At 46.8% G+C, this 11,397-nt stretch overlaps 1 protein-coding gene across 2 annotated transcripts in view; it reads right to left on the reverse strand.

The window, feature by feature from the left end:
• Positions 1 to 10,197, reverse strand: part of LOC124033135 (inhibitory synaptic factor 1-like) — a 60,698-nt gene extending 50,501 nt beyond the window's left edge. The window contains exons 1-3 of one of the 2 annotated variants that reach the window (XM_046345082.1): positions 9,536 to 10,197; positions 7,690 to 8,852; positions 7,056 to 7,439 (exon numbers count right to left, since the gene is read on the reverse strand). In XM_046345082.1, coding sequence (XP_046201038.1) covers positions 7,056 to 7,205 — 150 coding nt within the window. In that variant the 5' untranslated portion in view covers positions 7,206 to 7,439; positions 7,690 to 8,852; positions 9,536 to 10,197. Of the gene's footprint in view, positions 1 to 7,055; positions 7,440 to 7,689; positions 8,950 to 9,535 lie in introns of both variants that reach the window. The other variant, XM_046345081.1, reaches the window with a different exon arrangement.
• Positions 10,198 to 11,397: the final 1,200 nt, after the last annotated feature.

The raw sequence follows: 11,397 nt of genomic DNA on the forward strand, positions 1-11,397 counted from the left end.
TACTTGAGTACTATTGTTTGTACAGATGAACATGGTACCTTCATGCATTTGGAAATTGCTCCCAAGGATGAACCAGATTTGTGGAGGTCTACAATTGTTTTTCTGAGGTCTTGGCTGATTTCTTTTGATTTTCCCATGATGTCAAGCAGAGAGGCATTGGGTTTGAAGGTAGGCCTTGAACTACATCCACAGGTACACCTCCAATTGACTCAAATCTTGTAAATTTATCAGAAGCTTCTAAAGCCATGACATAATTTTCTGTAATTTTCCAAGCTGTTTAAAGGCACAGATAACTTATTGTATGTAAACTTCTGACCCACTGGAATTGTGATACAGTGAATTATAAGTGAAATAATCTGTTTGTAAACAATTGTTGGAAAAATGACTTGTGTCATGCATAAAGTAGATGTCCTAACCGATTTGCCAAAACTATAGTTTGTTAACAAGAAATTTGTGGGGTGGTTGAGAAACAAGTTTTAATGGCTCCAACCTAAGTGTATGTAAACTTCCGACTTTAACTGTATCAGGACATAATATATTCTGTATAATAACTGCAATGCATATTCGTCTACAAACATTTTTGTAAAAGGAATATGATGAGTTTGGCACCAAATGAGAGGATATGAATGGAGTATCTCACTTTTTTAATATATTTTTTTAACCTTTATTTAACCAGGCAAGTCAGTTAAGAACACATTCTTATTTTCAATGACGGCCTGGGAACAGTGGGTTAACTGCCTGTTCAGGGGCAGAACGACAGATTTGTGCCTTGTCAGCTCAGGGGTTTGAACTTGCGACCTTCCGGTTACTAGTCCAACGCTCTAACCACTAGGCTACGCTGCACTCCAGTGTGATCCATCAGAAACATTCATAAAACCGGAAAATAACCAGACAATGCATGCCCTGTCAGGTAGGCCTATAACAGAATTGCCAGAATTGATCAAATGAATCAAATGCCTGATTGAAAGGTTTTTAAAGGTTTGAGGCTGCAGATGCTTGGTTGCATGCTGTTAAAGCTTTTGATATGACGTTGGGCTTCTCAGAACAATCACATTATAGGCTCATTCTAAACTGGGTCGACGCATGATACCCAATCATAGCAAAGCAGTTATTAATAGTTTGGCCGAAACAATGAACCATAATGTAATAGTGATCTAGCTGCCCTGAGCGTTTCCCTGGTACAGCCGACGGAGAGAAAAATTGGTCTCTTGAGAAGTAGGTCACCTACTGTATTAATTTGGGTTGCTATTCATACTTTTAGACACATTCATAACCTACATGTCTCCAATTTCTTCTTGGGTATTTGTGCCCTTTCAGTGCAGTGACATTCAACCTTGCAGACATTTCACTGGAAGTCCAATGAAAAAGGTTTTGTCAGCGTACGTACAATATGCTCAGAGACAATCAAGTAATGTAGCTATTCTATTCCTGGGGCTTGCTTGTACACTTCAAATGGATGCCATTTTTCACACCATTAACTACAGCCCACTGGTTTTATTCACAGCTCAAAGATAGGCCAAAAACAATCCTAAAAACGCCCACAAGCACAATTGCAACAATTGATATAAGCTGTTTCAACCGGTCTGTCGCCAGCCTGTACAGCAGGAGGAACCATTATCTCTCTCTCCATCCCCTCTCTCTCCTTTATCCTCCCCTGGAGGAAGGGGAAGGGTTGCAGCTTCACATTATGTACAAAGATGCATAGCAAGCCCCCTCAATCCTCTACCTCATGTAATGGTATCTAGTCACAGATAGCTGGCGTTGTAGAAAAGATACTTGGCTTACCAGGTTGATTTGGAATGATGACTGCTTTGATATAAGGGCCAATTTTGTACCTCGCCTGGGCTCTAACTAGGAACTTTCATTATCATCTATGCTGAGTGCAAGGTCCATAGAGAAGGAGAGTTCAAAGGGCCTGCTAATCCACTGAGTTTTACAGGCATGCTGGGCTGGTCAACACACTGGCCCTGCATCTTAAAGTAGCTGTAGCTCCACAGCGGTGCTTGGTAAAAGAGGCTCAGGGGAACGGTATGCCAGCCTGGTGCAGTTTTCTTTTCTCTCTCCTCTCCACAGCTCCCTCTCAAGGTTAGAAGCCACTAAAGCTTTAACTCTTTATGTCCCACTGCTAAAGTGTCTCTCTGTTTTATTATAGGAGTGTTACGGGTCATTCTGAGGAGGAACTAGCCTGGCTACTGATCAATGAGGTCCAATTAAAGGTCACTTCTGTGTCACGTGACACTGAGGGGGGTTGCTGACTGAAGTCAATACAGATGATATTGAAGTGGCTCTGTCGTGTTGTTCATGTGTGGTATTTAAGGAGAATTTAATATCAGCACGCATAGGAGGTCAAACAAGGAGGAACAAATTGACCTAGTATTGCATCACTGCTGTTTTATCTCTGGTTGGACGTGAAGCTATAGGAAACCCTTTGGCCCAGTTGTGGCAGGTTTAATGATCCTATTCCCTCTCAGAGGTGATGGTAAGCCTTCAGTATTTCCCAGTGAACTCCACGTGCCCGCAGGCCCCTTAGCTTGGCCAAATCCTGCTGTTAATCTGCAGTAAATTGCCTCGCTAGTCGCTACCAGGGTGCTGGGCTGGGGCACCCTCACTGGAGAGCACTAGAGCAGGCCAGGGTAGACTGGGCAGTCAACCTACAGTAGGGAACTGGCAGGGAAATGGAAACAGTTGCTCTCTGGGAAACGGTCCACCAGGGCACAGAGACTGATTGTAATTTGTGATAAGTGGGCTCAGGTAAACTAAAGGAAACCAGCATCACCACCTGCAGCGCTAACACATGATTCGTTTGTGGCCACAGGGGCATCTTTTTAACATATACACTGTATATCTTCTTTTTTATTCAACAAAGACCTTTCCAATTAAGGCACCTGTTCTCACACGGATCATCTTTTTTCAGACCTGAGAGGTTGGGTTGGTGCACCAATTTACAATTGTCATAATTGTGCTGCTAGGCAAGGAGTGTCACTGTGACTGCACACCTAGTGTCCAACCTTTGACACTACAGCTGTCAGGTGGCCTCGTCCCTGGCTGGCCTGCAATGGTGGCACCGTCGGTGCAAACAGAGGAGAGGATAGACGTCCCATGCAGAAACAGCATCCTATGATTTGGATTTAGGACCTGACCAAAATTGAGCGGTGCTGAGCTCTGTGGCAGTTAGCCGAGTGTGCCGACTCCCTTGCCGTCCCCCACCGTGGTGCTGGATCAGGACGGAGGCTCAGTGGCTGTCTGACTGATCATCAGCCAGCTTGTTGTATTCCTCCCACCACATCATACTGGGCCCAAACAATGCACCGTTTATAGTACGCCACAAAACATAAAAGTGCTCCCCTGGAAACTGCTTTCTAATCAGATCATTTTCCTCTGTCCGTTTTCATTTTTGCAATGATCCCTTGATTGTTAATAATGAATCAGAGGGGGCCCTAGCTGCTCGGGGATCATTGAGTCACAGTGAGAATTGGTAGCTTCTTTCACCAGCCTGTATAATGCAATATTCATATTCAGACCCAGTGCATGTGAATGGGCATAGTCCAATATAGCCCAGCTTAGCTTAACTGTCCATTTGTTAGAGAAACAGACACAGCTTGGGGGAGAAGATGGATAGTGACGCTGCTGATGCAATCATGCCTCGTCTCTGGAACAAACTGGAACTGCACAGTAACAGCCAATCTCCACAGCCACGCTTATGAAATGGATCTGCTGTTAGGCGAGCTAGCTACCCTACCATGGACCCTCGGCTTATCACTGATAGAGATGGCTGTCCTGCTCTCCCAGATCAATGATTTGGCAGTCAGACTCAGTGTTCTTGGAAATGGTGCACATTGCTCTGCCAGTGATAATTGCTCCCGGTCTTTCTTTCTTCACCCCTCTCATTAGCTACGTTAATTCTCGCTACTGGTTTTCATGGCCGCCCTATTTGCATTTTCCTCTCACTGACTTCCGTCCTCTGCTCTTCGTATGATTCTACATAATGACTAGTTCCACATAATAACAGTTCCCCATTCCCTTTTGGTCCCATCTAAAGACGTGCCTACCACTCGTCTCTCTCTGTATTGCAGCGTGCCTGCTCTTCCCCTCCACTCTCCAATTTTTCTGTCCTTACCGCCTCATTTAATGCTTTCAATTTACCAGTCTTGTATCTCTCTAATGCCCAATATGGATGTTTTCTTACATTTGCTATTCCTCAGCTATTTGAAATAGCTTTTTATTCTTTGGGATTCAGTTTTAGCAATAATTATATTTCATACTGAAAATAGCAGAGGATGCTGTGATTTTCATTTGGTTCCATTTGTTTACTCTCAGAGATTGTAAGGATAATGTTGACATGATTTTCAACATTCCTCTACAGCTGCTATTGCTGTTGGTGTGTGGAGAGTATATTATCAGTGCATTTCATTTTGGAGACTTCATTTAGACTCTGTTTTATTCTTTCTGTGAAATTGCATAATGGGATTCAAAAATGTGACACAATTGAATGGTAAATGCTGGAAACATCACATCTTGAAGCGAGGCGAGTATATAGCCGCTGTAATACATTTCTCAATGGGATGTAAATAAGATCAATGGCATCTCTCTATGTGACTGCGCTGCCTTCTAAACTGACAGTTGTTATGATGACTTCTTCTCTACGGCTTGGTTTCGTTTTATGTATGGTATGTAACGTTGTTGTATCATGTCTCCATCTCCTCTCCTGTCGTCACACCTCCAGCACAGACCAATGGCTGAAGTGAGATGAGGAAAGGCTGTGGGTCTAGCTATACTATGATTGCCCGTTTTAGATCCACTTCCAAAAACACTCCCTGTTGGCTCTGCCATGGTGCCACTACCTTAACCCCCTTCTTCTAAACTCTGTGAAGGCATGGGGTGACTGTACGTTAGCCTCCCCTGCTGTGGCCATGGAGCATGTCTGAGTTAAGAATGCAGGGCTGGGCCCAGGGCCACGTACTGTCCTGGTCCTGTATGACCAGAGTTCAGGCCTGGCTGTGGAGACAGTCACTTATGAGCTGTTGATACAGTATGTGGACTGACAGGAGCTCTGCTTGGCTATAACCCTGAGAGCTCTGAAATCAGCCCAGCTCCCTACGGACCTCTACAGATAATCCGATCTTTACATCTACTGCCATAAGCCATCAAGCTTCTCCAAACACCATCCTCCAACATGGAATGATGATCCACCGCCCAGTCAGTCCAGTTCACTTTCACTCACCATGTCACCCTGACTTCCGTTATTTATCCATTATTTTTAACAGATCCAGTAATTCATAATTTATTTATGTGACAGATGTTATCTATTATGTTATCCATTTTATGTGGCCAAGAATGAGAGAGTTTCCGGAACATTAGGCAGCCATGCATCTGCCGGGAACATTGAGCACTAATACATTTTTTTAAACTTTTAAAACGTTTAGCTTTTAATACAGTCCACAATGGAATACATTAGCAAATGACAAAATATTGATACTACCGCCACTACTGGTGTTGTGGCTAAAGCAATCACTTGCTACCAAAATGTCTTATTGTGTTCCCTTCAGAACGGATGATACATCGGCGGCTGTATTGAAGCCTTTCCGGGGCTCTGAAATAAGACCCGTAATACTGTATATGTTGGCGCTGGCAGAGCTAGACAGAGGTAGCTAGTGTTTTTGTTTATAAATAGCTCCAGCCAGCATTATTCCACTTGCAGGCGTCCCATAATCATCAATCACTAGAGCACCCGTTGTGTTTTTCTGGGCTCAGAGGGAAGCGTGAGCTGTGTGTGAGCTGTGTGTGAGCGGTGTGGAGCGATGTGAGCCGTGTCTTTGCACCTCTCCCCATGTGAGTACATGAAGGAGGGAGAGGTGAGGTGAGTGGGCGAAAGACTGGGGAAGTCAGTGGAAGGTGGTGGTGATGGAGTGAGTTATGACCCCTCACCCTCCCACCCTCCCCTTGGTCTGGACGGACTCTATCCTCCCCTGGGTCTCCAGGTCACTGGGTGTGCCCCCGGCCCCCAACTCCTGGCCCCCTGATCAGATGGAGGTTGGGAGGCAGCTGATAACAGACAGGGTGGGGTTGGAGTGGGGATGTGTCAGGGAGCCAATATTTACTCTTGAGAGAGAGAGAGATAGAGAGATGGGGAGGGAGATGGAGGGAGAGAGGGAGAGGGGGTTGGACATCCTATGGAGGAGGGGTTTAATAAGAACCCTTCGCTCTTTTTCCTTTTTTGAGGAGATTTACAGGAACCTATTGAACCTACTGTACCAGTCCCAGTGATGGGCTGGTACAGATTCATTTCATTTACACGTGTATGCACGTTGCACACACGGGTAATACACACGGACACGCACAAAAACATACACACACATACACACACATCTACCCTGCATTCTAATATTAATGGATTTGAAATCGAAAGTACAGTAGACATTCCATAGAGACCCACACACTGTCATCCACTACATGTTCCACACACATATTCTTCCTGTTTGTTCATTCCTTTTTGATGCAGACACGCACTGGTCTTTTCACCGCGTTACCATGGCAGTTGTGAAAATACAGTAGAAACCCAGCTGACAACAAAATGGTTACATAACTAGTGCAGTGCCAAGTCCTGTGTCTTACCTAAGCACACCTCTTCTCTCCCCTGTGTTTCTGTTGCAGCCCTATTCCTGGCTCTGCCCTGCTTCTTCTGCAGCCACTATTTAAAAAGGGTTTCATAGGACGCCGAGTACATCTCAACGACAGGTATTGTTGTGTACTTGATGATGTTGGAATTAGCCCTTGTATGCCAAAAGGAAGATGGTATTTCTAATTACGTAAGCAGAAACCAATGTTCTCCTGCCACCTGCACCTGCACCAAAGCCAAAGTGATGTCATCTCGCTCAAATCCTAATTAAAAGCATCTCTATTCCGTGAAATGCATTCTATACACTTCATTCAATGCAATCCTCTCAAGGAGTAACTCCCCCATCTACCTTTCTCCTCCAGCCCCCCACCACCACCCCCGGAACCTCGTCCCCAGTAAGGTTAGACAGTGGTGCATGCTGCCCGCTATAGTGCCTCACCTCCCGGAGTTCCTTGGCCACATCCTTGAGCTCTTTGAGAATGCCGTCCAGCTGGTTGATCACCATCTTCATGTGGCTGCGGATCCGTTCTCTGGGGGTCTGGCTGGGGGTCTCAGAGTTGTCCCGGGCCGGAGCTCTGCTGAGGGACATCCTTCACAGGGCGACTTGGGGCCAGGGGCTGGCGGGCTGAGGCTGAGGGCAGGGGCGGGGGGGAGCCGAGTCGGGGTCCATGTCTCTGGCCGCAAGGAGCCTCAGTGCTACTGATCCGAACAGGGGCCCCGGCCACGCAGGGAGAGCTCAACATCTTAAAAGCCCCGGGACAGCCAAAAGACCTTGCCTGGCCTGAGCGCTCAACCCCCTGGCGTTACCCTCCTCCATCCATGACTCCAGGATGGATCGTACCGAAAATGAAGCCAAAAGAAACATGAAAAACTCAAGTTAGATCCACGGAACAGGAGGATGATGAAAAGAACAGGAGCTAAGATGGTGTGTGTGAAAACACCTTATATAATAGTGTTGAGCCAGAGAGCCTACTCATCTCACGTGTCAGTGTGTACGTTTGCATCGGTCTCTGAGGAGGATATTTATTTAGATCGTCTGTATGAGGAAGTTGCTCTTTTACCCTCCCACTCACCTCCCTTTACAATCGTATTTAGCGGGTATGATGCAGTGACTTGGTGTCAGCCAGGTTACTGTAATAGAGTGCATCCCAGGTTGTCAAGCTGAACAAGGGGTTCATGTTCAACCTCCCCTGTAGACCAGAATATCCAAGCGTAACAGAAAAGTAGAACTCCCCGCAGTTGCTATTTTTTTTGTTCATGATCTTGGTCTACATTATTGGTAGGCAGTAGGGACAAGCTTCGCCTTCTAAGTATACTCCCTCAGTTTGGCTTCTGTCTTTTTTAGGGAGAGAGGAGGACAAATCCTTTTGAAAACAGGAGATATTCCTCCTGTGTCCTCTGCTGTGCAGTGTTCCTTTTCTCTCAGAAGTGACGGGAGAATAAACTGATCTTGAAGGAATAAAGAAATAGCCCACATCAACAGTAACTTCTGCACACATCCATTTTATGCTCAGATGATGACCGACATGTGTTGTTCATTTCTCGTCAAAGAGAGGAGGAAGGAAGGTAGGAGGAGGGTGAGAGTCTCTCTGTGCTTGTTTGTGTGTGTGCGAAGAATGTCCAATATTTTCTTCAGTGGCAGGGCTTATTCCAGTTGGCAGGAATGGATGTCTTAAACGGATGTCTTAGCGAGTAAAATGTGACTAATTCATAGAACGTGCAGGGGAAGAATGACAAACCAACATGGTGATGAACAGGAGGAGGTGAAAGAGAGGGTGGAAGTGGAGGGTCCTTCCCCTGGTGTTAGGGTGACTTGCGTGTCCTTCGTGCCTTTGCAGTGCCCCTTGTCCTGCTCTTTCAGATCCGACTGTTGGTCCACGCTGGTCTGCAGGGTTGCGCCCAGAAACCAGACACCAGAGAAGATAGGAAGAGACAATTCAATTCTCTCTTATTCTCCCTGAGTTGTTGCTAAGGGAATCCAGTAGTCTGCCTGGTTGTGCTGCTGATTGAGTCATTATATTTCCTTATTCTGTTTATCTGTGTATTTCTCCTTCTATGAACAGTTTTCAAAAAGGCAGAAAGCCCTGCGCCATCTCCATCCAGCAGTAAGAGGTAAATCCCAGTAGCGCGTCCCCAGGGACAGCCGGAGTCCAGGCACAGGCAGGGGGGTGAGACACACACTGAATCCAGGCTGATGCTACTGCCAGAGGGCAAGCTGGCCAATCACACATGACACCTGGAGAGACGGAAAGGAAAGCAGTTGTTTTTTTCTTCCTCTCTCTCTTTTTCTGTCTCGTTCCCTCTCTCTTTTCTCCTCTCTAGACTCAGCAGCACTGCAAATAGAACACAACAGCAATAGAGCAAGGAAGAGAGAAGAGAGAGGAAGAGGGAGGAAGGCAGGGAGATAGACATGAATTAACTGCGGTGCTGGAACTTGACGATTTCTTTAGCTGCTGTGAAAATGCACATCTAGTCTCAGCAGGACTCTCCCACCTTCCTCTCATTAACACACACACTTACCACTTACCACTTACCTACACACACACACACACACACGCACGCACGCACGCACGCACGCACACACACACACACACACACACACACACACACACACACACACACACACACACACACACACACACGCACACTTACCTTCACTCTACATCAGCAGCTGTAGCTGTGTCCAGGGCTTACAGTCTATGCTCCTCTGTGATACTGACTGATTAAATGCACAGGAGGATCATCCAAGCCACACACATCCTGCTAGTTCTCTTGCAGTCTTAATCTCTCTATCAAAACACACACTGACACCCTCCTCTCTCTCTCTTCCAGTCACACACTCACATGCACGCACACACACACATATTATACTCCCCTACTTGTTCTCTTTGTATCTTTCGCTCTCCCTACATCACTTACTGGCTTCACAGAGAAAGCAGCTCCAGTCAGAGGGTGAAGAATTCATTCAGTGCCGTGTCTCAGCGGAAGGAAGGAGGGAGAGCATGTGGAGGATGGAGATGTGGAGGAAGAGGCGGGATGGAGGAGGAGGCAGGCTGGAGGAGGAGGCAGGAGGAGGCAGAGGTGGAGGTGGGCTGAACGGCCCTGACAGCAGCCCTCTTAGACACCAGAGAGAGGAGGCGGCTGAAGAATAGGGACCAGCAGCAGAGTATAGATCCGGCTGCTGCTGCTGCTGATGATGCTGAGGCTGAAGCTGTTGCTGCTGTAGATGCTGATGCTACCGTTGCTCTAGTGACGATGCTGTGGAAAGGAAGAAGCCACCCGCCATCCTCATCAACACTGCCGGTGTCGGGAAACAGCAGAAAGAGCTACTGCGTACAGAGCTGTGGAGAGGATCTGTATCAGTCAGAGCCCTCTGGAGGCTGCTCCTGACGACACTCTCTCTCTCTCTCTCTCTCTCTCTCTCTCTCTCTCTCTCTCTCTCTCTCTCTCTCTCTCTCTCTCTCTCTCTCTCTCTCTCTCTCTCTCTCTCTCTCTCTGTCTCACTCTCTCTCCGTCCCGTCTCTCTGCCCCTGCGCCCTGAAGTGTCCTCGCTGACTGCCGGATGAAGGCAGGCTGATGCCAGGGTTTATCGTGGGGCTCAGGCTATTGCCAGCACAACTTGCTTTGCTGCTCCGCTCTGACTGTGTGGAGGGAGGAGGGGCCTGGCGTTTTAAAGACACAGCACTAGCTAGGTAGCTACAGTGTCCTCTGCCTGGATCCTCTCTCCCCTCTCTCTTTCCCCTCTATGTATCACTCTATCTCTCTTTTCTCATGGTGGACTCTTCCTCCACTCACAGACAACCGACCCTTCACTAAGGGAATGAGTGTCCAAAAATGTCTGGCTGTTGCATCATTAACACACAAAGCAGATTGGGGTTGTTATGACCTCATCAGAGAGGGACTGCATTAACTTCCCTCTCCCTACTCTCCTCATTAGGATGGTTTGATCATAGCATCTATCTAACCCCTCCAGAGGCAATTAACTTAATGTGGAATTTGTAACAAAAGCTCATTGTGTGTCTTTTAGTAAAGCAACAATGGCATGTTTTAGCGGCAGTTGTCAGCAGGTAGTGAATGTAGGTTTCCTGTGGGTAAGTGTGGGTAAGTGTGGGTAAGTGTGGGTAAGTGTGCTAAGAGGCCTTGGCATTCTTTTGCATAATTGTTAAGGGAGATTTGCCATGGATCCAGGTCCAGATGAGTTTGTAGTGAGGACCAGTGTGGTTGGACTGCCAGGATCACAGACAGTGTACCACTTATCTGAAGGGCTAATTGGGAGGATTCTACAGTAGAACATGTATTCCCTTTGTACATTTGCTTTGATTAATAAAACATCAGGTTTGCATGTTCTCTTTCTCCTTTTGAAAACATCAGTGATAAATACTATGCCATATTGAAATATGTCTCTGTGTTCCTGTAATGGTACATCTCTTATATCAATTCTTCATTTACATATGGTTATCAAAGCATTGACTCACTCCTGCAGGTTCACGCTCTACAATATCCGTAGAGTATGACCCCACCTCACACAGGAAGCGGCGCAGGGCCTAATCGAGGCACACAGGTCCTCTCCCGTCTGGACGACTTCAACTCGCTGTTGGCTGGGCTCCACGCTTGTGCCATCAAATCCCTCCAACTTATCCAGAACGCTGCAGCCCGCCTGGTTTACCACCTTCCCAACTTCTCTCATGTCACCCCGCTCCTCTGCTCATCCGTACACTCCACTGGCATCCCGGCGATGTTTGCGTCCACTACAAGACAATGGTGCTTACCTACGGAACAGC

This window comes from Oncorhynchus gorbuscha, linkage group LG04, assembly GCF_021184085.1.
Source record: "Oncorhynchus gorbuscha isolate QuinsamMale2020 ecotype Even-year linkage group LG04, OgorEven_v1.0, whole genome shotgun sequence".
NCBI classification, from domain to species: Eukaryota; Metazoa; Chordata; class Actinopteri; order Salmoniformes; family Salmonidae; genus Oncorhynchus; species Oncorhynchus gorbuscha.